The 26,360-nt window shown below is 53.2% G+C and overlaps 10 protein-coding genes across 10 annotated transcripts; 8 read left to right on the plus strand and 2 right to left on the minus strand.

The window, feature by feature from the left end:
• Positions 1–770: 770 nt before the first annotated feature.
• QC762_105679 (uncharacterized protein) lies at positions 771–2,964 on the plus strand (the record flags this gene model as incomplete). The annotated part of the gene is made up of 2 exons (XM_062884957.1): positions 771–2,486; positions 2,694–2,964. Exons 1-2 carry the CDS (start codon positions 2,200–2,202, stop codon positions 2,962–2,964), a joined length of 558 nt encoding a protein of 185 aa, XP_062747877.1. The 5' UTR covers positions 771–2,199.
• Positions 2,965–3,234: 270 nt separating this feature from the next.
• Positions 3,235–6,137, plus strand: TPS3 (Trehalose-6-P synthase/phosphatase complex subunit; the record flags this gene model as incomplete). The annotated part of the gene is made up of 4 exons (XM_062884958.1): positions 3,235–3,257; positions 3,324–5,310; positions 5,368–6,037; positions 6,097–6,137. 4 exons carry the CDS (start codon positions 3,235–3,237, stop codon positions 6,135–6,137), a joined length of 2,721 nt encoding a protein of 906 aa, XP_062747878.1.
• Positions 6,138–7,521: 1,384 nt separating this feature from the next.
• Positions 7,522–8,840, plus strand: QC762_105690 (uncharacterized protein; the record flags this gene model as incomplete). Its single annotated transcript, XM_062884959.1, has 3 exons — positions 7,522–7,594; positions 7,666–8,429; positions 8,490–8,840. The coding sequence occupies 3 exons, from the start codon at positions 7,522–7,524 to the stop codon at positions 8,838–8,840; spliced, it is 1,188 nt and encodes a 395-aa protein (XP_062747879.1).
• Positions 8,841–9,811: 971 nt separating this feature from the next.
• Positions 9,812–10,401, plus strand: QC762_0003360 (uncharacterized protein; the record flags this gene model as incomplete). Its single annotated transcript, XM_062882781.1, has 2 exons — positions 9,812–10,039; positions 10,201–10,401. 2 exons carry the CDS (start codon positions 9,812–9,814, stop codon positions 10,399–10,401), a joined length of 429 nt encoding a protein of 142 aa, XP_062747880.1.
• Positions 10,402–11,034: 633 nt separating this feature from the next.
• QC762_105700 (uncharacterized protein) lies at positions 11,035–11,546 on the plus strand (the record flags this gene model as incomplete). Its single annotated transcript, XM_062884960.1, has 2 exons — positions 11,035–11,360; positions 11,441–11,546. 2 exons carry the CDS (start codon positions 11,035–11,037, stop codon positions 11,544–11,546), a joined length of 432 nt encoding a protein of 143 aa, XP_062747881.1.
• Positions 11,547–14,068: 2,522 nt separating this feature from the next.
• QC762_105710 (uncharacterized protein) lies at positions 14,069–15,243 on the minus strand. The gene is made up of 2 exons (XM_062884961.1): positions 14,729–15,243; positions 14,069–14,673 (listed from the first exon to the last, which is right to left on the minus strand). Exons 1-2 carry the CDS (start codon positions 15,123–15,125, stop codon positions 14,162–14,164), a joined length of 909 nt encoding a protein of 302 aa, XP_062747882.1. The 5' UTR covers positions 15,126–15,243; the 3' UTR covers positions 14,069–14,161.
• Positions 15,244–15,986: 743 nt separating this feature from the next.
• Positions 15,987–19,601, plus strand: QC762_0003390 (uncharacterized protein; the record flags this gene model as incomplete). The annotated part of the gene is made up of 7 exons (XM_062882782.1): positions 15,987–16,129; positions 16,177–16,971; positions 17,026–17,394; positions 17,465–17,909; positions 18,166–18,895; positions 18,948–19,096; positions 19,165–19,601. The coding sequence occupies exons 2-7, from the start codon at positions 16,339–16,341 to the stop codon at positions 19,599–19,601; spliced, it is 2,763 nt and encodes a 920-aa protein (XP_062747883.1). The 5' UTR covers positions 15,987–16,129; positions 16,177–16,338.
• A 1,543-nt stretch (positions 19,602–21,144) lies between these two features.
• QC762_105740 (uncharacterized protein) lies at positions 21,145–23,757 on the plus strand (the record flags this gene model as incomplete). The annotated part of the gene is made up of 4 exons (XM_062884962.1): positions 21,145–21,202; positions 21,267–21,817; positions 21,875–22,179; positions 22,232–23,757. The coding sequence occupies 4 exons, from the start codon at positions 21,145–21,147 to the stop codon at positions 23,247–23,249; spliced, it is 1,932 nt and encodes a 643-aa protein (XP_062747884.1). The 3' UTR covers positions 23,250–23,757.
• Positions 23,440–24,288, minus strand: BUD23 (18S rRNA (guanine1575-N7)-methyltransferase; the record flags this gene model as incomplete). Its single annotated transcript, XM_062884963.1, has 1 exon — positions 23,440–24,288. One exon carries the CDS (start codon positions 24,286–24,288, stop codon positions 23,440–23,442), a length of 849 nt encoding a protein of 282 aa, XP_062747885.1.
• A 506-nt stretch (positions 24,289–24,794) lies between these two features.
• On the plus strand, positions 24,795–26,101 carry SVP26 (erv26 superfamily protein; the record flags this gene model as incomplete). The annotated part of the gene is made up of 3 exons (XM_062884964.1): positions 24,795–25,213; positions 25,432–25,665; positions 25,737–26,101. Exons 1-3 carry the CDS (start codon positions 25,144–25,146, stop codon positions 26,099–26,101), a joined length of 669 nt encoding a protein of 222 aa, XP_062747886.1. The 5' UTR covers positions 24,795–25,143.
• Positions 26,102–26,360: the final 259 nt, after the last annotated feature.

Raw genomic sequence — 26,360 nt, forward strand, 5'->3', positions numbered from 1 at the left:
AATGACGGCATACATGTAGCCATCACGGAGATATACTCGGCCATTCGTCTCAGTCTAAAAGTAGGATCACGGCTGCTTGGTGGCATCATAGCGTTCGTTCAAACAGCGCCGTCAGAAGCAAGTCTCCGTTTTCCAAGCATGTCAGAAATTCACTATGAGCTATTTTCTTCCCTGGGTGTCACATAACAGTGCGGCCAATGGAGAGATTGAAGGCATCAAAATACCATGGTACTTGACGGCCCTCCGATGTATGAGATGTCGTCGGCGGATGGCGTCTGATTTTAGCCTATCAAGGCCCTGTGTGGGCTCGGGAGATCTCGGGACTCCACGGTCAATGGTTCCATGGCGCACATCAAACGGCCGTCCATGTGGCTGGGACAGGCTCATCGCTTCGCTTATACTTCGATCGGCCCGTGAAGCATGAAAATTTTTCCATTCTACCTTTTCACGATGGACTGTCACCAAGCCGGTGATGGTCGGGTAGGTGATTATGTTGAGAACAATAAGCGCGCCCAGCTTACCATCATTCGGCCAGGAAGGGTTTCCGTCTGTGCCTCATGACGGCACTTGCTGCCGAGTATTCCATTTCTGCGTGCTTTACAGACCTGATAAGAGGTCGACACGTTTCCCATGCTGTGCCTCTGACTGGACCGACAAACGCTCCATGGGACGGCAGAGGAGACTCGGACCTTTTTTTCTCCATTGAGGAGTTGCTCAATTAAGGTTGCTCTTAGTGGAATCTGACGTGTTTCGGTGGCTCATCTGTCTGGAAACGCTCCAAACAGCGCCGCCGGCGCCCAGCCTTCTGGCCCCTCCCGCTCACCACAGCCCTGCGCTGTGACCAACCACCAGCGTCATCTTCCCTCTTCTGAACCTCTTCCCTCGGCCGGAGTAACGGACTCGAAGCCGATAATGGCTCTTGTCTATTTCCTGCGTTTGAGAACCATTGCTTGCTTGAAATCAAGATATCACGGTCATGGATCTGATACAATATGTAGACCAAAGTTAATGACAAGCACACAAGAGCTGTTATCGGCAGACCAGGCTACTGACCGGCACCAACTATCTCCACTGTTCCCGGCCCGGACCTTCCATGCCTCTGGAATCCATCCGCTGATCTGCTTTTCAAGACCGGCAACGGTCCCAAGAGCCTGTGTCACGGAATTCGAGTGAGAGTCTTGGACCGGGTAATGGATGTCTCGATTGATATTTTGGTGCAGAACTTTCTTGTAAGAGGTCCTTGGCAAAGCATCCATTATCCAGGCAGCCAAGCCCGGCTGTTCAGGGTGTGGTTGCAGAACTGCATGTGGTTGACAGCGCTGTGATATCCAAGTCAAGCAGGAGGTACATAGTGGACACGGCCCATACACATTGGAGGCCGCCGCTCAGGTGGGAGAAAGGATGGCGACCGCGAGCTTACTGGCCTCTGGAGCAGCTGCTTGTAAAGGAGGTGCTATCGAGGAGTTGAACTCCGCCAGGCTGAGCCAGACGTCAGAGTGATAGATCAAGTTTTTCTGTTATCAGACATCTCCTTCCCACAGCTCAACCCGTTGGTCACACTGTTCGCCATCACCTGGCCCTGACATGTGGCCTCGATTTGGTAACAGGAGACTTTAGATTACGTGATTGCCCGAGAGAAACGGCCGTACAACATGAAAGGCATGCTCAGAATCTTCGATCCATGACAGGTGCCGAGACAATGCGCAGGCAAGCCGCTGCATTATATAGGTAAGGAAGGCCGGAAACTGTTCGGAAAGGAAACTCTGTAACGCTCGCAAACCACCGTCGAATAAGAGCTGCAGTTATAAGCAATAGGCGGGAGCGATTCGAGACTGATATTGGATAGCAGGAAGGAAGACGATCAAGGGATCATCAACAAGCAAGCACAACAAAACTCTTTGGGAAAACTTCCAAGGCATTGATTGAGTGGTGGGCTGGCCCCCTGTCACTGGATGGAAGCTGCGGAAGCCCAAGCTGTCCCCTGTCAGTCTTGGCATTCCTCTCGATGCCCCCCTCGATGTCCCTTGTCCATCTCCACTGGTTTCGGGCTGGAATGACGAACAACGGGCTGGCGGGACGCTGCTTCTTGGTCCGTAGGCCCCACTTTCAGCGCTCCCTTGAGCATTTTGCAGGCATAGCAGCGCCTATGAAGCGAGCTCCAACACCGATTAAAAGTGATCGAAGCTCCTCCAAGTTTCCATGATTTCCGTGATCTTCTTGCTTGCTCAAACCAAGACTCTTTCTCGGCAGCAGATCTCTGATCAAACTCAAAACCTGTCAGCCTTTGATCTTCACCTAGCTACGGACCAAAAGCTCCAGAACCCCCCTGGTCTGCCACCCACACAGTCTTTAACCATCCGTCTCCAAAAGCTCGTCAGAGAGCCCCTCACCCCGTCACACTCCCTAGTCAGCGTTTTCTGCAACGCCGTTGTCTGTCAACAAATAGAGACATCCGATCTTCGATCTGGGTGGCTATCAACAGGCAAGTAGGTATGCCCAATCCTTAGCTCCCTTCTCGAGCGATTCACCCTTGGTTACTGCCATCCACTCGAGGGAAGAAAATCCCCGGCTCTGGCTCGTTACGTCAGAGGGTGGACCACTGGGCACTAACTTGATCCCCGCCCTCAAAATACTATGCTGCCCTATTTTGAGTGACAAGCCCAATTGGTCTGACTGGAGATATTTCCTAACAGATTTCGAGCATCAAGTCTCGCGAAGTCTTTGTTCTCCTCTCCCGCCCCCCCAGCATCTTCCAGGCTCTTTTACGCTGCGCAACTCCTTCGTCCGTCCACCGAGAAGTCTTATCAGGCTTTACACCACACTAGACGCGCCATCCCCGTTTGCCGCAGCTCTTCTGGCCGCACCGTTAAGCTTGTTCACAAAGCCACCTTGCGTCACTATAATCCGAGCGTCAGCTTAGCTCCTTTATGGTCATCCGTCCTAAGCTCGTCCCACATTTGTTGAGACGGTGACATTTCCTGGTTCTGTTTGGGCACTTGTGACCTGTCGAGAAGCCAAAGACGCCGTTACCGGCAGCACTCTCGCGCATCCTGCAAGCTGGGCTGTTTACCGTTGGGAGAATATCCGTTGCAAAAGCTTCATCCTTGCCCTTGGCCCCCATGAACTTGTCACTGGGGATTTTCCAGTAGCTACGACCACCGACTCCTCGCCAACGACCCTTCTACAATCCCACCTACCTGTTGATAGCAAGAGACGGCCAGTCATCTGCCCATTATGACGGTTTTTATTGCTTCACTGTGAGTCTCTTGCCGTCAATGCTGTGCGGGCTGCCTGAAGCACTATACTTACGTTTCTCTGTACAGGTTCCTCCCCAAGACTATTCATTTCACACTCCCCGGCACACCTCCGCGCGGGTCTCGCTCCGAGAAGCCTCAGCCCAATCCGAGGCCAGCGCCACCTGAGCGGCAGCCTAGCCTGTTCCAACCGCCCAGTATCACCCCGCCTCATACTCCGACCGACGAGAAGAAGCCCAGCGGTCTTTTCACTAACGAGGATGGGCTGCGGGTTCATATTCCAACAACGACAGCGGTTGGAGAAGATGGTGTTCGTGCGCCAGCTGACCGAAGCTCTCCCACCTGGGGAGGTCGTTTAGATCAGCCAATGTCGCGGGCGAACTCACCGCCACCTCCTTCGTTGATCCAGAAGGCTAGAAACCTGCATCAGAAGGCCAAGGAGATGGGTCGGGCCGGCATCACACAACCTCGCACACTCGATAGAAGCGAGAGCCACGAGAGGGTTTTTGCACATGCCAACTGGAAGATCGTTAACGCTGACCAGGGCAATGGCGGTCTTCGAAATGCTGCCGAGGCGGCTTCCAGAGAGGGAAAGGTTGGAGACTGCACTTGGGTCGGCACCCTTGGTATGCCCACGGATGCTCTCCAGGGCACTCAACAACTCCAAGATATTCAGGACAAACTCGCCACGGAGCACGACATGCTCAGTGTCTGCCCCTCCGACAAGGACTTTGATGGACACTACTCTCACTTCTGTAAACAAATTCTGTGGCCAGTGTTTCATTACCAGATTCCCGACAACCCCAAGAGCAAGGCATACGAGGATCATTCATGGAAATACTATGTCAATGTCAACCAAGCGTTCGCCGATGTCATCGTTAAGAACTGGAAGCGGGGCGACGTCGTTTGGGTCCACGACTACCATCTTCTCTTGGTCCCTGGCATGGTACGAAAGAAGCTGCCAGAAGCCAAGATTTGCTTCTTCCTTCACGTGGCCTTCCCGTCATCTGAGGTGTTCCGTTGCCTGGCGGTTCGGAAACAGCTGCTGGAAGGCATGCTCGGTGCCAATCTGATTGGATTCCAGATCCACGAGTACACGAGACATTTCCTTCAGACCTGCAGTCGACTCCTTAGTGCGGAGGCCACTCCAGATGGACTCCAGTTGGAAGACCGCTTTGTCGACGTTGTCAACCTCCCAATCGGGATCGATCCTGTTAGTCTCAGCCAGCATCGTGAAGAAGACGAGGTTAAGAGATGGCTGGATACCATGAGGGAGCGTTACGCTGGCAAGAAGCTCATTGTTGCTCGCGACAAACTGGATCACGTTCGTGGCGTGAGACAAAAGCTCCTCTCATATGAGCTTTTCCTGAATAAGAATCCGGAATGGAGGGACAAGGTTGTCCTCATCCAAGTGGCGCTTTCCACCAGCGAGAAGAGCGAGCTGGACGCGACTGTTAGCGACATCGTCACTCGCGTCAACTCCTCGTGGGCCAACTTGGCGTACCAGCCCGTCGTCTACCTCAAGCAAGACATCGACTATGCACAGTATCTTGCTCTATTGAGCGTTGCGGACGCCCTCATGATCACCAGCCAACGCGAGGGCATGAACCTAACCTCGCATGAGTACCTCTTTTGCCAGGACGGCAAGATCAGCGAAAAGAAGCATGGATCTCTGATTCTCTCTGAGTTCACTGGCACGTCGTCCCTCTTTGGCGGAAATGAGCTTTCGGTCAACCCTTGGGATTATCGGGCCTGTGCGGATGCGATCAAGAAGGCTCTGGAGATGGGGGATGAGGAGAAAGAGATGCGATGGACCAAGCTGTACGAGGCAGTCAACCACCACACAGGGTCTCATTGGTTTTCCGAGATCCTGGCTCGCCTCGATGTTGTGTATGAACAGCAGCACCGTCACGACCAAACCTCTGTTCCCCGACTTTCACTCAACACGCTGGTTCAACAGTACAACAGGACGGAGAGAAGGCTGTTTATCCTCGATTTTGAGGGCACCCTGGTCAGCTGGGGGCCAGTCAACCAGATCATTCCTGTCAGCCCACAGGTATGCTTTCTTCAGCAATTCCTTTTGAGTGATCATCAACTAACAGAGCACTACTAGCGTACCCTTGACGTATTGAACGACCTGCTCCTTGACGATCGTAACACTATTTATGTTATGTCTGGCCGCAGACCGGAAGAGCTGGATCGTCTGTTCCGCCGTGTCCCTAATCTCGGCCTCATTGCTGAGAACGGTTGTTTCCTCAGAGACTGTGGTAGCACGGAGTGGACCGAGATGGCTGATGCAGATCAAATCCGCTCCTGGAAGGATTCCGTCAGAGGTATCCTGACATACTACATCGAGCGCACCCCAGGCGCCGAGATAGAGGATCGGCGCTGCTCGCTCATCTTCCACTATAAGTCGGCGGAAGATTACGAATCTGCCACCCGACAGGCCTTGGATTGTGCTAGTCACATCAACGACGCTTGTGAGGACCAGCGAGTCCACGCTATTCCCATGGAGGGCTGCGTCCTTGTGGAGCCGCTTGACTGGACCAAGAGCACGGCTGCCCAAAGGATCTTTTCCGATCTTCGCGACCGCATGGCACCAGATGCGACTCACACGTCGCCAGTGGACTTCCTCATGGTTGTCGGTGATGGACGTGAGGACGAGAAGGTCTTCAAGTGGGCCAACGGTTTGGGCGAGGAGGGCCTTGTGGAAGAGGTTGTGACGGTCAGCCTGGGAACAAGAAACACGGAGGCGACCGCCACCATGACACAGGGCGTGAGTGGTAAGTGACAGCAATCACGGAGGATCGATTTGCAGAGTCAAGACTAACACGCAATACAGGTGTACTCATGGCTCTACAGAGACTGGGATCAATCGCGTAAGCAGTTGCCCCATCCCCTCCCTAGCCCCCTTTGCTAGGCCAGATGCCAATGGTAATGTTGCAGGTCCGTTGTGCCCACGCAACATCGCCGGAAGAGCTCTGTTAGAGGTGTGACTCTGCCGCCAGACGCTGAGCTCCAGTTCCTGCCGACGTCGTAGTTGACTCGGGGGTCCGTGTGGGGTCAGTGTGGTGTGCGCCGTTATTCGGTGTGATGAGGTGTGGTACCTACCCTGCCTTGTTGTTGTTTTGCTTGGCTTGGTCAGGTTGATTTGTCGCCCCTTTTTGCGAGCATATACTGCAACCTTTATTTGTATGCGCTCGGCTCCTTGCATGGTAGAACCTCGTGTGTTCTGCCAGCGTAGCCAAGACTGTTGTTTTTGTGCTTCTGGGTCTTGTCGCAGTTTTTACGCCGTCCTGTATGGTATCCTTTTACGATGAGGCAAGCCTCTACGTTCTACAGTAGACTGTGAGGTGATTGGGATGGAAATTCTATGGGTTAACACAAAGAAAAGCAGGCAGTCGAAACGCTATGATACGCGAACTCGTCCATAGTATCGAAAGGATTCAGAGGGCAAAGAGAGAGATTGGAATCGCTTCAGCAATGATTAAGGGCCTCGGTATAGATATGGGATGGGGGTTTATTTCTTTTCGGTGGTGGAAACTTTGGTGGCCTTCTCCTTCTTTGCTCAAGAGTTATTAGCCTGCACATGTTTGATCGATTGCATGTTTATATGGATCGTGGCGTTCGGAGCCTTTATTCGTTGGTTGATGAGGTGTCCTAGATCATGACAGGCGGTTTACCTATCTTTACCTAGTTTATTGTACTGTACAAAGTGGAACATGGAATACATTTTTGCTCTCCTCTGCTCCCTAGAGACCTATGTTTTGTTTGCGTTCGGAACCATCACCAACATTGACCCCCCTCGGCAATGACATCATGTTCCGCTATCGGATGGCGGGGTTTGTCCTGGTTCTCTTTTCCTAGGTACCCCGCGATTTCCAGCCAATCTTGCATTATCCCTGGACCCCTGAAAAGAGCTTTGACGAGCTGCCCCTCATTCAGTGGGCAGCCGCGAGACAAGCCGAATCGGAGAGAGCTCAGGTCCCGAGGGACATTAGGTCGGGCAATACCATCAGAGCAAGTGGCTTGCTGACCTCGGACTGTTTCACACCGTGTTTTGAGCGACGGTCAAGTCGAGGTATCATCACTCGAATCCGTTTTAGTCTTTGTAGTATTCGAAGACTGAGATTTTCTGGTGTGTACCTAGGTAGTTTGCTTTGAGTCATCTCCTATTGAGCTACTTCGGCGCAAGATCACCTGCACAAACAGAAGGGCGGATTTACAACACTTCTACCGCATATCAAGTCAACAAAAAACATCCAAGATGGCTTCAACGTTTCCTCCCCCTCCGGTCAACACCATCGACTGGTCCAATGTCGGCTTCAAAGTTAGAGAAGGTCCGTACCACCTACTACCAACCACCAAAAGTTCCATTGACAACCCTTGTATTACTTACACACCTCGACAGTAAACGGCCACATTGAATCCCATTACTCGGTCAAGACAGGCCAATGGTCACCCCTCCAGTTCGTCACCGACCCCTACATCCGCCTCCACGGCATGGCCCCGGCCCTCAACTACGGCCAGCAAGCCTACGAAGGCCTCAAAGCCTTCCGCCTCCCGGGCAACAACAAGATCGCCATATTCCGCCCTGACCGCAACGCGGCCCGGCTCCAGCACTCGGCCGAGTTCATCTCTGTCCCTCCGGTCCCTGTCGACCTCTTTATCGCCGCAGTCAAGGCGGCTGTCGCTCTCAACGCCGAATTCGTGCCTCCCCACGAGACAGGCGCGGCGATGTACATTCGGCCGCAAGTCTATGGTTCTTCGGCCCAGTTGGGACTGACGCCGCCGGAGGAGTACATGTTTTGCGTTTATGTCTTGCCCACAGGGGTTTACCACGGGACTCACCCTGTCAGGGCGCTGATTATGGATGAGTTTGACCGGGCTGCCCCGAATGGGACGGGGAGCGCCAAGGTGGGGGGGAACTATGCTCCTGTGCTGCGGTGGAGTGATAAGGCTCGGGGGGAGGGGTATGGCATCACGCTGCATTTGGACAGCAAGAGGCACGAGGAGGTGGATGAGTTTTCTACGAGTGGGTTCATTGGGGTTTTGAGGGAGGGGGGCAAGGTGACGCTGGTGGTGCCGGATAGTAGGGCTGTGATTGACAGTGTTACTAGTCTGAGTGTGCAGGAGATTGGGAGGGATTTTGGTTGGGGGGTGGAGAAGAGGGCGGTAGGTTCTTCATTGTGGTGAACACGAAGGCAAATGGCTAACGGCGATGGGTTGTGACAGATCAAGTATGACGAGCTGCCCAAGTTCTCAGAGGTGCTGGCTGCGGGCACGGCAGCTGCTCTTGTGCCCATCCGGTCGATCACCAAACGTGACAGCAACCGGCTTGCGGGACAGGCTCGCGTGTCTAGCAGCAATGGCGCGGAGACTGTTACATACATTCCTGAGGGTATCGAGGAGCCAGGCGAGATCTGTACCAAGCTTCTCGAGCAACTTAAGGGTATCCAGCTCGGCAAGATCGAGGACAAGTTTGGCTGGCGGTTCGAGGTCACGGAGCAGGATGGCAAGAGCGTTGTCGGCGAGAGTGACTCGGGTGGCGCTGCGGATGCTGATTCTGTGGACCAGCTTGACTAGGAAGTTTCGTTTTTTGGACCATGGGACTTGTGATCCGAGTGTTGTCCCTTGGACGATGGTGTAGTGTACGAGGTATCCTGGGCCGCGGTGCATTACCCGAGGCTCACCATCTTTATTACCTTACGGAGGTTGTTGTCGGGATAAACAAAAACAGGGTTAAACAAGAGATGTCACTAACAAAAAAAAAAGTCCCGCACTTTTCTCGAGTTCAGACAAGTCCCCGCTGTGAAACCCTTTGCATATTCGATCTTTGCACTGCCACAATGTCGGCTCCAAAACCCCTCACTATCGTGACCTGCTTGTCCGGAGTGTGTTACAGGTCTTGGCGCATGGGAAGGAAGGGGACATTACCGCGGGATTTGCATTCTGTAATGGCATTCCTTGGATGGTGGAAACGCATCTGGCGGGATGCTGTTTTGAGGATAGAGGAGGTGGGCTCAGTCAGGATCGACTCTGTTGCGGAACCCCTGGATGTGATGGTGGCACCATTGGGGATAGAAGGAGGGGGGTTGTTTGCGAGCTGAGGGATATGGGGAAAGCATAGTTACTGCTCTGTTGCTGCATTTGACCATGCCATGAGATAGATGTTAGAGGTCAGAAAGAGGCCATATCCGAGGTTGCACTGTCGCTCTTTATTCCATGAATCTTTAATCATTACATTTCGAGTCACCCACAGCGTTTTCTCTTAAAGACTACACTCTCGCTCGTTCAGTGACGCGCGCTCCTGCTGCTTGGTGATCTTGAATTCAACTCCCTCCCGCACTCTGCTGTCGACGGTCAAAACAAGAAACCCGAAGGAATCCAAGCCATCACCTGTCGTCTCTCCAAAAGATCCCAGCCCAAATCCCCGACTTGGCACATACCCGGAACGCTGCCGCGGTGGGCGGCCTCCGGGAGTAAAAGAGACATGTGCCCCTGCCAACCCTTCCTGGGTCTTTGGGAACAAACCCGGAGGACTGGGTTGTCATCGAATGGTGCAAGGGTTCTGCTTGGCAATAAGGCTCTGGGCTTGGGTGGAGCGAGCCAGAAAGCTTAGGGCTTGCCAAGAGCGATGCCAAGGCCAGCTTGGCAACCGTGGGGTTTGGAACAAGACATGGAGGTGGTGGAATTTTGATGTCTTTATCCGAAGTGGATTGAAGATGGAAGGGGATGATGGGTTGGTGGGGTCATTGAGGGAGGGGGAAGATGTGTGTTATCGGGTGAGTTTGAGGCTCTGAAGTGAAGTGTCGGTCGGAGTTGGGCCGTTTGCTGAGGGGCATGGGGATCTTATGAAACCATGTTGTCTTCACACCTCATTTTCTGGCTCTCAACTCATTCTGGGATGGTTGTGAGGTTGGACTTTTAGGTTTTGGTGAGTTAGACTGGGAGACGGTCGGCCTCGTACATTTCACTGTCTCTGATGGGCCAGTCCATGGACTTCGTGTTCGAAGTGGACGCCCTAACGGGGCACGGTGTTGATTCCCTACCTGAGGTACCTTACCTATCTTTCGTGGTCCTCAGCTCACAGACGACCGATACTTACACGGTCTCGTCCCCAAGCCTCAACATCCCTATTCCTTGATTCCTTCGTGTCCTTGCCGTGTCGATCTCTAACCTGCTTGGTAGGTAGGTAGCATCAACCACGCTTCCACCACTTAACCCGATGGCTGCCGCGGGGCATGCCGGCCAGGGATAGACCCCCCGCGGCTGTAGACGGTGACGGGAAGGATGGAGCAGGAAGGTGCTCAATCAAGCGCGCATGCATGACTTTCACGAGCATGTAGCTCACCCTCATTGACACTGACCACTCACATGAGATATCGCTATCTGCCCTTAGAATGACTAGAGAACGGGACGTTGAGCTGGACCCAAGGACCCAGCGCCCTACCACAGAGCTCCCCAGAAGCTCGTGTGTTCGCGACCCCCATGACCCACACCACTGAACGTTGCGAGAAACGTGGTTTACCGATATCTCATTATGCAAATCTATCTCGCATCCTTATCTCACGGTTGTTTCGACTGCTGGACGAGAAGCTGAGTCTCGTCTTGAGACAAGCTGAACTATAAAGCCGACACAGCACGATCTGTCGGTCTTGTTCCGAGATATCATCCCTTTTCTTGACTTTCGTGTTCATCATACCAAGTCTTGACCCCATTCCATGACCAGCAACGCAACAGTTCAACGTTCAACTGCCGAAGCCATAACCCTGACACCATGGCCGACACACCACCACCACCGATCACATCGGAGGCCAATGACGAACCGCCTCCCCTAAACAATGTCCCGTCTGAACCCACGGCCCGCTCTACCGGTATCTCCTTTGGGCCAGACTTGCGAGGAGACATCGGATCTAGCCAGGCCGGCGGTATTTACAACACCAGAAGCATCACAAGGGCGTCTTTTGACAGACGAACCGCCGGTGACATCTCTCAGGAGAATGGTGGACCTTCCAACAGTAGCGATGATGTGGAAGAGGGGGATGACTGGCGTGACAAGCATGGCAAAACGAAGCAGGTGTTTAAGGGCACTACACTGTTATGGTGTGTCGGGCTCCATTTTCCTTTTTTGATGCTGCTCTTTAGGATGTTGTGATACTAACTAAGATTCTGCATGTCTGTAGGCTAGCATACCAATCCATTGGTGTTATCTACGGAGACATTGGCACCAGGTATGATCGTCAGACGTCTCGGTTGCTGTCCGGTAGCAATGCTGATCCCCAGGGGTAGTCCCCTGTATGTCTACTCGTCGACATTCCTCGAACCGCCTACTCAAGAAGACCTTCTGCAAGTGCTCTCAGTCATCATCTGGTCGTTGACCATTATGGTCACGGTCAAATATGTCTTTATCATCCTGCACGCGGACAATGAGGGAGAAGGTGGCACTTTCAGTTGTTATTCACTCCTTACCAGATTTGTGAGTCCCCTCAACAAAGCCCACCCTCGAATCATGCTGGCAATTACTTACAGAGGGGGACAGGCAAACATCACCTCGCGCGACCCTCGAGAAGAAGTGCTTGTGCGCATGGAACGCCACTCGACAATGGACATGCGCAAACCGAACCGTACCATTCGCGACCGGATCGAACGAAGCAAGTTTACCCATGGGCTCCTCAAGACGATTGGAGTCTTGGCCGTATCCATGGTCATTGCCGACGGTGTCCTTACGCCCGCTCAATCCGTCCTTGGGGCTGTCCAGGGGCTCAAGGTCGTGAAGCCAGACCTGTCATCTTCGGCGATTGTCGGTACCTCTTGTGGCATACTCATTGTATTGTTCCTGATACAGCCGTTCGGAACTACCAAGCTCGCCTCGGCGTTTGCTCCCATAGTCATCATTTGGTTGGGATTCAACGGCGGTTTTGGCATCTACAACCTCGTAAAATACGACTGGGTGGTGCTCAAGGCCTTCAGTCCTTATTTTGCCATCCAATTCTTCTCGCAGCACAAGACACACGGTTGGAGGATGCTGGGCGGTATCCTGTTATCTTTTACGGGAGTGGAAGCATTGTTTGCGGATCTTGGTGCCTTCAGCCTTCGCGCTATTCAGCTGAGCTGGATGTGCTACGCCTACCCTTGCTTGTTGCTGGCGTACATCGGTCAAGCGGCCTTCATCAGTGTTCACCCCGAAGCCTATGCCAACCCCTTCTTCAACTGTGTCCCCCCCGGCATGCTCTACCCCTCCCTGGTGGTAGCCGTCCTGGCAGCCATCGTCGCCAGCCAGGCCATGATCACAGCAACATTTCAGCTCACCAGCCAAATCATGAAGCTCTCCTACTGCCCCCAAGTCAAGGTGGTGCACACCTCTCGCGTCTTCCACGGCCAGCTTTACGTCCCCTTCCTCAACTGGATCCTCATGATCGGCGCTGTCCTCGTCACAGCCGTCTACAGCGACACCACCCGCCTCGGCAACGCCTACGGCGTCTGCGTCATGTTCGTCACCTTCTTCGACACCTGCATGGTCACGCTTGTGGCGCTGATAGTCTGGAAACTGTCCCCATTTTTGATCTTCATCCCCTGGCTCTTCTTCGTCACCATGGACGGGCTGTATCTTTCCTCGGCTCTCAACAAAGTCCCCGACGGGGCGTGGTTCACCATCACCGTCTCTGGGATCCTCACTGCCATCTTCCTCCTCTGGAGATTTGGCAAGGAGAACCAGTGGCGCGCCGAGGCGGAGGACCGCTTCAGGCCTACTGAACTTGTTGGTAAGGACCAGAAGGGACATTTGTGCCTTACGCCCAAATGGGGAGGTGAACCGTTGAGTGTCATTAGAGGTTTGGGGATCTACTTTGATAAGACGGGTGTGATGACTCCAGCTGTTTTCACACATTTTGTCAGTAAATTTGTTGCTGTACCTGAGGTGGCTGTCTTTTTCCATCTTCATCCGGTGGAGATCCCGACTGTTTCCCCTGAGGAGAGGTATCACGTCTCAAAGTTTGGGACTTTACCGGGGTGTTACCGGCTGGTGATCAAGCACGGGTTCATGGACGAGGTGATCAGTCCTGATTTGGCTGCGTTGATATACAACCAGGTGAGGAAGGCGATTATCCGGCAGGCGAAGGAGCGGCTGGGACTGGGCCCGTCAAAGGAGGTGGGGGATGAGGACGAGGACGAGGTCGGTGGGGAGAAGAATGGGGATAATAATACCACGAGTACCAGCGCCAGGACTACTACTACCACGGGGTTGGCGGGTGGACCTCCTGGGCTGAACTCGAGGTCGAATAGGCTGCCGGTGGAACTGAGGGATCATGAGGTTGCGAATGAGCTGGCCAAGCTTGATAAGGCTTTTGCGGCGAAGATTATGTATATTGTTGGCAAGGAGCAGATGAGGGTGAGGAGGTCGAGCTCGATTGGGAGGAGGATTGTGCTGTCGATTTTCTTGTGGATTAGGGAGAATACGAGGGCGAAGATTGCGAATTTGAGGTTGGCTATGGATAGGGTTGTTGAGGTTGGGTTTGTAAAGGAGATATGATGGGGGGTTGGGTGGCCCGTGTAGGTCGCGCGAAGCTGGATCAGGAGCAACTTGTTGTCGATAAGTGGGGCCTCTTTGTGTGGATGGCTTTGGCTGATGGAAATCATCCCCTGAGGAGCAAATTCTCTTCAAAGAGATTATGAGAGAATGATACTTGTTTGATTGTTTACAGTTTCACAGAGAGGCTATTGACACGGGGTGAAGCGGTTAAGGGGCAGCTCGGCAGGGTGCATGTCACCACAGCGCCAAAACCGACAGATTGTGCTTCCAACCACGAGAAAATAAGTCTTTTGCTATCCAAAAAGGAATCTCCAAGACTTGTTTGTTTCCTACATTTCCCACCATATTACACCAACACTGACCCCAGAGCGCTGCATCAGAGTGTATGCCTCGGTGCAGCCCACCTCTCCCCATCCACAAAGTTTGCCTCTCCATCCTGCATTACCACCGCCAGATTCCACCTTTTCAGGCCAGGAAAGAAGTTATCCTCCTCTTTTCCCCCTTCTCCCTCTTCCCTCTGATCCATGTCAGCCCACATGATCTTGCACTTCTTGGAGACTTGCTCATACCCCCCCATCTTGACCCACTCCTCCCCCGTTCCCGGGAGCTCTTCTTGGGAAGCCTGGCTATTTTCTGGCAAGGGAGGTTGCACCAAAGTGACGTCGATCCTTAACCTTGGAAGCCAGTGGTTCGAGAAGGGGAAGGATGGGAGGTAGGGGATCATCTTGAGGGTGCACTTGAATAAGGGGGTGGTGCTGGGGGTTGATTCAGTTGGGTCGTAGGGAGTAGTGTGGTCGTGGGGGTAGACTCGGAGGGTTTGGACATTGGGGTTGGATGGGTCGGGGGTTGACCAGGTGAATTTGGCAAGGTGTTTGGGGAGGTTCCAGACTGTGATGCGGTGTTAGACAGGTCCATGAGAAAACAGAGTAGTGGGGAAACAAACGCTTTCGGCCGTTCGAACAGGTGTATTTCTGGCTGACATAGATTCGGGTGATCCTCATGGCCTTGCCGGTTTTCTTCTTGGTTGAGCTGGCTTGGTCGTCTGGGAGGGGGTATTCGAATGTTCCGGGACAGAGGATGAGTTCGTCGTAGGGGCCAACGGGGGTTTCGTGGTAGCGGATTATCTGGACCATGCTGAGACCCCCGAGGGGTTTGCCTGACGCTTGGGGGGAGGAGAATGAGGACTGGTATTCCAAGGGGTGGTAGGCCTTTTGGGGGAGGTTGGCTGCGGTTTTGGAGGAGGTCCAGAAGGGGATCAGGTACATGGTTGCTTTGGTGTTCCATGGAGGAGGGGCGGCGAGGATAGGTCCTGTTGGGACGGTGTTGGTTGAAGGAGACATTTTGATTGGTGTTTTCTTCTCGGTGTTGGACGAATTACTATGACTAGAGTCGCAATCAGACAGAAATGTCACAGAATTGCAGAGCTGGCGAGAAAAAGTCAGTGTTATTTTGCCTTGGTTTTCGGATGGTCGTGTCTCACATGTCAGCAACCGACCCACCAAAAACCATCAAATCAGGGCCCGAATGGCGTTACATCACTGCATGTGCCAAGCGCAGAGTGCATAAGCATCTTGCATAGGGCTAAGCGATTCTGCTCTTGATCTCAAACAACTTGTCTGGGCTTGTCAGCAGCCTGGAATATATCTAGTCACTTGGTTCAACCCATGTTATGTATTTGATTACGGGCGTTGTGGTTAGCGAATTGGACATTTTGATGGACGATGAGTGTCACCTAGGATTGGGAGGAAATTGCTACATTGTGTTGGGCTAGGTGTGATGTTGATATCTTCACCATGCCTGAGGATGATGACACTGTCTGTATATAAGTATCCTTTTCAAAGGCCTGGTCACGGCATCATGTCATGGTGTCATTCATCTCTACCACCGGGCACCTCATCATGGAACTAGTGGTGTTTCTCAATGAGTGTGGGAGTGCCTCTCCATGGGTATAGGAGTTCCTCTCAGGGGGTCATTACACTCTGCAATACTGGTCCTATTTCCAACCGCATAACCCCTCGTTTTCCCAACATAATAACTGTTTCTTAATCTATATCTTTGAGAATCGTTAGATCGTCTTGAATGAACTAGGAAGGAGCCTCAGGTAGTTGCCTGGAGGTACTCTGGCCCGCTCCTTCCCCCTTCTGTACAAGGTTGCAAAGCCCTCGGAGGAGTTTCGGCACACACACGACTAGTTCTTTTAGGTGTATTTCAACTTCTGCCAGGCTTCGAAACTTTCCTTTGATCTCTCCCGGCCTTCATCAAAGACATCACCATCGTGTTTGGAACGCCTTCTTGTTATGATCCAACCCATCACCACTATCTCGCAACGCCCTCTCATGATCTTATAAGACCTCCTCACTACCATTGAAGGTATTGATTCTAACCTTTTAGGCCTTTCGATTTCAAAATTAGGGCTCGATCTTCTCTTCCAACTCCTTTCAAATCTCTCGACAGGCCTCAATATTATCTTTGAACGCTTAGTCACTATCTTCAAACGCCCAGTCACCAGCTTCGAACGCCTCGTTTTTCTCTTCGAAGACCCTCAATTTCACAATGGACGCGTCCAGCAGTTCATCCGACTCCTCCATCATCCGGAGAGAGGCTCCTCCAGCTATCGTCAGGAGCAGCAACTTTACCCCCCGCCGGCCTACCACTCCCACCCTGGACAGCTCCCCTGACCCCTCCAACGCCTCTCTTGGTCTCTCCAGCGCCGCTTACTCTGCCATGTATGACGCCTCGTTGGCTCCGTCTCCCTTTGCCACTCCCTCCTACTTTGAAGCTGAGGAGTTCCACCATCATGTCGTCTGTGCTGTAGCCGAATCTCGCTCAGCCGGCGTTATCGGCCTCGCCACGATCAATTTGAACCTAGCCAGCTCCCAGATTATCACCATTGCCAATGAAAGCAACTATACGACTCTCAAGCAGACTCTCTCTGCCATGCAGCACAAGCCGACCACATTCATCACTCTGCCCCGTATCACTGCGGACCGTGCCTCTTCCAGATTGGCCGAGGTCTTGGAAGACGAAATTGGGTGGCCTACTTACACCACCACGATGCCCAGAGGATGTTGGGACAAAGCTCTTGGAATCATCAACATTGAGTACTACGCCTATAGCGACCAGATTGTCCCTCTCAAAGTCATACTGTCATCCAACAACTTCTACGCCGCCTGCGCCTTCGCGGCCGTACGTATATCATATCCTAATCACTTGGTTGACTGTCATGCTAATGAAATCTAGGTCATCTCCTACATCGAGAGCTACCATGGCCTCGCAATCCGAGCAGGCGCACTCAACATCGAGTACGTCGAGCCCTCCGGAGTCATGCGGATGGACAAAGCAGCCATCCAAGCATTAGAACTCCTCCGCAACGGGCGCCAAGCCCAACCGGGCGACAACACGTTGTTCGCGTTAGCGAACAACACGCGGACTCCGGAGGGCCGGCGCCTGCTCACGAGGAGCGTCCTCCAGCCGATGACGAACGAGGAGGAGATCAACCTCCACCACGACGCGGTAGAAACTCTGTGTGGCGACGAAGACGTGTTCCGGAAGCTGAGAGATTGGTTGAAGGAGTTCGACGGGATCGACTTGGAGTCTATCTCCGGTTGGGTGAGTGAAGACCAGCCCATGTAAAGTATGAGGCTTAGGTAGCAAAGAAAGTCTGACATTTTTGGTTAAGTTGGCAATAGACCATACTGTGATCCGGCAACCCGTGCAAAGCGGGATCGTGTCGAGCAGTGGTCGGCACATGTCGGCGGCCGTGGGAGCCCATGAGCTCTCACAAGCCGAGGGGGATTTGAGCCGGGTCCTTGGGCTCAAATCCTACCTCAAAAAAGTCCAAGCCCTCCACCAACTTCTCCGGGCCGCCGACGTGACCGACCACTTGCTCGCGAGCGTAGCGAGCAAGACCGGCGCCGACAAGACCGGGCCGACCCTCGGCCTCCTCGCGTCGGTCCTCCAAGAAGACGCCGCCTACAGCCGTAGCGCGGCTGAGATTGGGCACGCCCGGATGTGGGCAATCCGGGCGTTGCCCAACGACGCCATCGACCTTGCCCGTGCTGAGCACAGGAGGACGCGTGAGGAGGCCGAGGCCTACTTTGCCCTGAAGCTCGCCCTGTTCCAAGGTAAGTTCGAAATGTTTTGGCTTGTTTTTTTTTAGTTCTTTTAAGTTCAGGGTTGTTTGCAAGCGCTGCTCTCGTTATATCTGTCAGCAGCTGGCAGCATTTCTGTTGATGTGAATGTCTTTTAATTTGTGTTTCCACGTGCATTATGATCTACCTCGCATTGTGGCTATATGGAGGGCGGTTCTGTATTTGCTGTTGACGTTTTTCCCTATCTGGTCTAATTCCTGGGCTGTATTGCAGTGCTAATATGACGTAGAAGTGTTGGGTGAAGCCGCTGCCCCGAAACTATTCGATGACAAGGACAAAGGACTGTGCTTCAAGTTCAAGTGGGCGGATGTCCGACAATATGTCGACACCGACGAGCCGCAGCCCGGGGAAATTTGGGGTCAAGCCAAGATTGGTTGTGTAAGGGTCAACCTCGGAATCCGAAGAGGCGAGCACTACCTGTGCCAGACCGACCGCTTGCTTGAATTGAGCCAGCAACTTCGAGTCCACTCCGACATCATCACCAAGGAAAGCGACAAGTACGTCCTCGAGTTGCGTAACGCCATCACAGAGGCTGGTTATGTGGCCGACCTCACCTCGATAGCAAAGGCTGTCGCCCAGTTGGACTTGATCTGTTCCCACGCCGAATTAACAACCACCCATGGATATGTTCGCCCAAAGCTCGGCAAGGAACTCGCTTTGATCAAAGCCCGTCACCCCATTATGGAAGCCAGAAGAGGTTTCGTTCCCAACGACGTGTTCTCTGGCGATGACACCAAGTTCGTGGTAGTGACCGGTACAAACATGGGCGGCAAGACGACATACATCAAGACAATTGCCCTCATGCAGATTCTCGCTCAGATCGGCTGTTTCGTTCCAGCAGAGAGGGCAGCTGTTCCAATTTGCGACCGAATCTTTGTCCGGTCTGCAACCAACGACAATGCCGCAGGCAATGCCGGTACATTTGCGGTAGAGATGGACGAAATGTCTGTCATTTTGCAGTAAGTCTTATCATTTTCCTGCGTCTCTGCAGACACCTAACTCTTTACGCAGCGGCGCCACCAACAAGAGCTTGGTGATCATTGATGAACTTGGTCGAGGAACCTCCACCGCCGAGGGTCTAGGACTCGCCGCCGCCATGGCAGAAGAGCTCGTAAAGAAGAAGTCTCGTGTCTTTTTCGCAACCCATTTCCTCGACCTGGGTAAGTCGGGTCCCTTGCCTCGATAGATGCCCTGAAGTAATACTGACCACGTTTTTCAACCTTTTTAGGCAAAATGTTGAATGCCTGGTATCCATCACAAGTTCTTAACGTCCACATGACCAGCCATGGTTCTGTCGAGGACGGCCACGCCACGATTTCCCTCCCCCACACCGTCGTCGCCGGCCCGGTGAACAATTGGGATTACGGCCTGGAGCTTGCCAGTCGCTACTTCCCAGCAAGCCTCATCGAGAGTGCCAGACACTGGTCAAAATATCACCAAGAGCAAGTAGAGCTTAGCCGCAAAGAGAGGACGTCAGCCGAGATGAAGAGCGCAGCGGAGATCGCCGTTATGCATCATATGGAGCAGGCGCTGTCTTCGCAGATGAGTAACATGGAGTTGGCGGAGAGATTGGAGTTGGTGACCGATCAGTACAAGGCCTTGGAAGAGAGAGGTGAGGTGTCGAATGAGGGCGGTGAGGCGTCGAATGATAATGCCGAGGCCTAAGGGTTGTTTTTTGAGATATATCGCAGGGGGGGATGGCATCATATGGAGAGATGGAGGAAAATAATAGGGATAAGTGTAGATTTTGGGCCACATGTTATGGTTTTATCATGCGTTATTTGTTGGGACATGTGTCATGGCTTTTCTCATGCATTACTTGCTTTCTTGTAGGCGTACAATGAAACAATCGGAGCGTATCTTTGACAGGAAGATGCATATCATCTGTTTTTTTCATCTCTTTCTGCTATACAGGTGTATCCCCAGCGTTCTTTCAAGAGGTATATTCCCAGGCCCTGTCCCATGAGCACCTACATTTAAAGGATCGAAATGACCCGAGGCGACACACCGTTCTTTGCGGCAAGAATGAAGTTGTTCTAGAGCCTACTTGCCCGTAGTAGATCTCAAATGCGGTATTGGAGGAAATACGATGAATAAGGTGGTGGCAATGTTCGCTCGGTGAGATTGCCTAGAAGGTCATAGGTCCATAAAAGTCATCCTTGAGCAGAGCGGCAAAGGTGGCCGATTAGCCACGCGTTCGAGGAGCATGGGACAGTCGTTGACCGGGTTGGTGAATACGAGCAGAGCGGGAAGTGGAAGCTGACAAAGCTAAATGAGGTCTGAAAGATCTCGGTGAAGCTGTTGTGCAACAACAGGGGGAGAATTAGATTCAAGAGCCTCAGGAAACCGATATACGATGAAAAGGCTGCCGAAGGTAGTTGTTGGGCGCTGTTGATTTGGTGTGTATCGACCAATTGATGTTGAATCTGGAGAGAAAACAGATGAATCCGCTTGGTTTATAGAAAGAAACTCACTGTGGTATTTGTGAGACTGAGATCGAATGCAAAAGAGGATCTAGGTACAAAGTTGTGAAAATTATTGCTGACGCCGTCTGCCAACTAACCCCAGATCCGAGTAATCCGGGTTGCGGAGACTTGCCCAAAGCTACCACAGTCCGCCCTACCACCATGAGCTGCCAGCCTCGACTCCAACCACCCGCTGGTTGACCGCTAATCTAACCGGTGAGTACCTTAATCCCGAATTACTTGCATTAGCTGACTGTTGCCAGATATCCTCCAGGGCTGCAGATCGTTGGTCGCTTGTCATGGGTTCCCGAGTGCTGGGTTTTAGCGGAAATCCGAGCAGAGCCACCCACCACGACGTATTCGCAAGCTCAGTCGCGATATGGATGAATCGAGGGAGCCACATGGGGCTGGTGATGGTTCAACTGGCCAACTCGCTCTTATCAGTCATCGATATGCCCCGAAATGAACGCAGCTGCGGGAGGCATAAGGGCACCACTGGTCGAGCTGGGGGCTGGGAGGCGGTCAACTGATGCCGCTTCGCAGATGGCTTACACCAACTAGCTGCGCCTCGATATTCAGGATGACGGGAGGGTTGGGACAAGATATTAAACAGTATGGTGTTCGGTCTGGGGTATGGATGGCTGTATAAAGGGCTGCCGTTGTCAAGTATCAAGACGATACAGACAGAGCAGTCTTGACAGAATACATCACAAGAAAGCACAACATTAACTTCAGCAGAAAACATGAGCACTACAGGCAACATTGCGATTACTGGGATTCCTACCACGGCTGGTCCAGATGGTAACACGATCCAACCATGCCAACATGCTGGGGCCGAGTTTGGACTCAGGCTGACATTGAACAGGATCGTTCCCCCTTCGCCGAGAGCTCCGGGACCTCCAGCGCAACTATCCTGACCACTTCAACCTCCTCGTCCTTGCGCTGAAGGACTTCCAAGCCCTCAACGAGTCAGTCCAGACATCCTACTACCAGATCGCTGGTATCCATGGTCTGCCCTACAAGCCTTGGAACAACGTCGGTAGCAACAGTGACTGGCAGTCGACAAGCGGGTTCGGGGGGTACTGCACCCATTCCTCGATTCTCTTCTTGACATGGCACCGTCCGTACCTTGCTCTCTTCGAGCAGGCTCTGTACAACTCCATCCAGAAGATTGCCAACCAGTTTCCTCAAGGCCCCCTCCGAACCAAGTATGTCGAGGCGGCCAAGACATTCCGCATGCCTTACTTCGACTGGGCTAGCCAGCCACCTTCTGGGTCTTCAGCTTTCCCCAGTGCTTTTACGGCCCCGAGCCTCCAAGTGGTTGATGTGGATGGCAAGACCAAGTCCACTGCCAACCCGATCTACCGCTTCGTGTTCCACCCGGTGAACCCCTCGCCGGGCGACTTTCCTAGTCAGGTATGGACCTTCTTACTCAAAGGTAGGATATTGAGATGGCTGACAACCTGATTCCAGTGGAGCCGGTTTCCCACAACTGTCCGCTACCCCAACCCGAGAACTGGGCAGTCTCAGGATAACCGCGTGGCACCCATCCTGGCCAACGAGCTGGCTTCTCTTCGCACCAACGTCAGCCTTCTTCTGCTGTCTTACACCAACTTTGACGCCTTCAGCTTCAACAGATGGGACCCGAACATGACCCCTGGCGAGTTCGGCAGTCTTGAGGACGTACATAACGAGATCCACGATCGAACTGGAGGGGGCGGGCACATGTCTTCTTTGGATGTGTCATCGTTTGATCCCCTGTTCTGGTTCCATCATACGTAGGTCTTCGTATCAAGGTGTGTACAACAGCCTTTGCTAACTACGAGGTAGCAACGTCGACCGTCTCTGGGCCATCTGGCAAGACCTCAACCCCGACAACTTCTTGACCCCCCGTCCAGCCCCTTACTCGACCTTTAACTCGACGGAAGGCGAGTCCCAGACCAAGGACACCCCCCTGACCCCCTTCTGGGACAAGTCAGCCACCAAGTTCTGGACCTCAGAGGAGATCAAGGATACCACGACCACCTTCGGCTACGCCTACCCCGAGACTCAAGAGTGGAAGTACAGGACCGGCACCGAGTACCAAACCTCCATCCGACAGGCAGTCACAACCCTCTACGGCACCAACGTCTTTGCCAACTTCGCCGCCGCCAACGTCCAGGCCAGAGCCACCGAGCACACAGAGCTGATCAAGAGCCTGTCCCTCGCCGCTCCTCCCCCTTCGGCTCCTATCACAGCAGAGAAACCCCTCCTCATCACCCAAGAGATGAAGGCCAGCCCCATCCCCGAACATCTTCAACACCTCGCCCCGAACAACAAGTACCCCGAATGGGTGGTCAACATCCGCGCCCAGAAACACGGCCTCCACGGTGCCTTCCGCGTCATCGTCTTCCTCGGCCCCATTGACGAGTCCGACCCTGACTCTTGGCAGACAGAGTTCAACACTGTCGGCCGTGTCTCTGTCCTTGGGCGCTCCACTCAAGGACCGACAACCACCAAGTGCGCCAAGTGCATCACTGATGCGGCAGATGAGCTGATGATCTCTGGGACGGTGCCTTTGACCTCAGCCCTGTTGCAGGATATTGTCAATGAGAATACTGGCTTGCATAGCCTGCAGCCAGAGGAAGTGGTGCCGTATCTGAAGAAGGAGCTCAAGTGGAAGGTGACGATGTTTGAGACTGGGGCGGAGAAGGATTGTGGGGAGGTTCCGGGGTTGAGGGTGAGTGTCACTAGCACCGAGGTTACTATTGGGGAGGATGGGTTGCCGGATTATTCGGGGGTGTATACCGTGTATCCGGAGATCACGGATGGAAAGCCGGGTGGTATGAGAGACGGTGAGCACATCTAAGGGGACGAGAAAGCACATGTAAGAGATGGGAACGCACGATGGAAATGAACACAATAGCACAAGAAACTGGGTATCAAAATTTCAGCCAACGTAGCAAATAACAAAATAACGAAGACCATGCTTTTATCGCCCAAACGCCGTTCCAAAATGCCCAACCGAAACCGTGCCAAAACAACAAGTCGCCCATCATCTAGAAAGCAATCCGACGTTTCCGCCCCGTGTACTTGCTCGTAGCCTTGACAACCTTTCCCTTCCTCTCCATCTGTTCCTTCTTCTTGATAATCCACTGCTTGCTACCCTTCTTGATCTCCCCCTTCCCAGACGACCTGCCCTGCCTCCGGTTATCCACCACATCTACCCCCTCCATATTCTCAACCACACCGGTAATATCCCCGCTCTTGGTATTGGCCACCGCGCTCTGACCCGCCGTCAAGACCAAGTAAACCTTTACATTCTTCGTATCAGGATCATCCTCAAGCATACCCGCCCCAAAACCAGCCTTGACCGCAGCAGAAGTGATCATCTGCTTCTGGACATCGTTCTTTGGATAAAACTGACACACCGCCCTCCCACCCCGCTTCAAGCTCTGATACAACCCCCCGAAAAACCTCGCCAACCTCTGCTGGGGAGAGGTCTCGCTGCTCTCGGCGTTGCAAAGCCACTGGATGGCGCTGATGCTGATCGCTGCGTCGAAGGTGCCGGCGCGGAAGGGGACGCCCTGGCCGATGTCGGCGAGGAACAAGTCGCCTTCTACGTCGCGCTGCAGGGCGACGTCGAGCATGGAAGGGGAGATGTCCATGCCGATCCAGACGTGAGGTCCGCCTTCCTCGGGGGGGATGTCGGAGAGGATCTCGCCTGAGAGGCCGGAGCCGCAGCCGACGTCGAGGATGAGGGAGGGGGTTTTGAGGTCGAGGAGCTCAAGGGCGCGGCGGGTCATGGAGGCTTGGATGTTTTGGATGCGGGAGGAGGTGGTGTACTTGCGGGCTTCGACGTCGTCGTAGTGGACGTCTGCGAGGAGGGTGTCTTCGGGGCGGGACATGGTGGGTGGTTGGGGGTTAGGTATTTACTAGGTAAAGCGCAGTTGTAGATAGTCACAATCCGCGATGCGCTCGAGAGGCTGTGGAGGGGGTCGCTGGTTAAGTTGGACTGTGGACTTGGGTCGCAAGCTTTGGCTGGGGAGCTTGGGAAATTCTACGATAAGGATTTTTTGGAAAGATTATGGTGGGGCGGGTGGGTGGTCTGCAGGGTTCTCGGTGCGCTGGGCGTCAATATGAATTGCGCCTCGAAGCATATATCCACAGCTCGAGTGAACAATGAGAATGATATATGTTAAAATGAGTAGCTGCTTTTACATTAGTTACTCCTATTACAACATCAGAAGCATACCTATACAAGTGCTCCAACTAGTTGTAGTTGCGAACTTCCAAGATCTTGTCGTTATCTAATCGGGATCAACAATGTACCGAATCCCGGTAGTTGACTGCTTATATGTGGAGATGCTGCTACACTAAAAAACAGGGCATGGCCCGTCGCCCAAACTGCGGGAACGCGCCAAGCTTTCAATTAACACGCGTTCGCTTTCAGGGGGCAGCTACCATTGACGTCGTTGAACACCTATGCTGGATTGTGGTTGCCCATACAAACCCGGCCTATGTGCCTAATAGAAGAACCCAGTACCGATTGAAGTGTACTGCTGAGACTTGTATTCTCCGACAAGCACTCTCGAAGAATCTGTCCCTTTTTCGAGACGCCTTGAAGCTATCTTCAAGAGGTCTTCTTGTTTCCCCAATACTACCTCATCTGCGCCGACAACACCCTTTTTACTCCTCAACGGCCTTTTCCTCTCTCGATAACCCTACCTTTCGCTTCAAGAGACCTTGAATAGCTGCTCAACATGTGGATTTTGCCGTTGGTCGGATACCTCGGGTCGATCGTGGGCTTTGGCTTCATGACCCTGGCCATAGGTATGCTCCCTTGCATGCGTCCAAACTATATTGAGAGGGCCATATGGTCGCTTCATATACCTTTGTCTTTTCTCCATATCCTTCTGAACATAGTCTGGATGCCGCCCACTTTCTTGCCAATGTCTGTTGGTGACTGTCGAATGCGTCTCGCGATCGTTCGAATGGCTTTAAAACGGACCCAATACACCTTCACTTTCGCTGACGTGCTTCCAATATAGCCTCCGGCCTCTACTACCTCTCTGAACTCGTCGAAGAGCACACCGTTATCGCGAAGCGCTTCCTCTCCAAGCTCATTTACTCGATCATGGCCCTCCAGCTTCTCCTCTGCGTCGTCGACCGTTTCCCCTTCTTCCTCACCGTTCTCGGCATCTTCTCGCACTTTATCTACTTAGGCAACATGCGGCGCTTCCCCTTTGTGAAACTCACCGACCCCTTGTTCCTCGCCTCGTGTGGTGAGTTGCCCCCGTCCCAACCCAAGTACCTACCGATAAAGCGTAAACTAACCCCTCTCTCTACCCAACAGCCCTCGTTTTAATCAACCACTACGTCTGGTTCAAACACTTCTCCCACCACCAAGAACGCGCCTACCAAAACGTCTCCTATTACGACACTCCTGACGACATCCCCACCTTCACCGAGATCGCCTCCTACTTCGGGCTCTGCGTCTGGCTCGTTCCCTTCGCATTGTTTGTTTCCCTCTCAGCAAGTGACAACGTCCTCCCCACCATGGGAAGCGGGAGCAGCGGTGACTTCTCCTCGTCGTCTACATCAAACGGCAGCAAAAAGAGAGGACAGGGCATGTTCAAGGCGCTGGTGGATGGAGTCCTAAATACAATGGCCGAGTTGGGCAACATGACGGGGTTGAAGAAGCTGGAGGATAGGCTCTAGGAGCGCCTCGCAAGAAACACAATTGAATCAAGAAAAGGATTGGAGAATGAGCAAAGGCCGAATGAGCCGGATCCGGGAAACGCCGCGGTGGAGTTTGTGGTTACGCGTGACTGGAAGAAACGGCTTCGCGGCAGAATTCAAGGCTTGCGATCGCAGCCGGACGAGCAAGGGCCTTGGCGCGTGAGCGAGCAAGTTCGCTTGTGGGCGGTGCTGGCCGGGCAAGATTGGGCGTGAGAGCACGCGACGGGGGTGGGGGGGC

The sequence above is a fragment of the Podospora pseudocomata genome, assembly GCF_035222375.1.
Source record: "Podospora pseudocomata strain CBS 415.72m chromosome 1 map unlocalized CBS415.72m_1, whole genome shotgun sequence".
Lineage (NCBI taxonomy): Eukaryota > Fungi > Ascomycota > Sordariomycetes > Sordariales > Podosporaceae > Podospora > Podospora pseudocomata.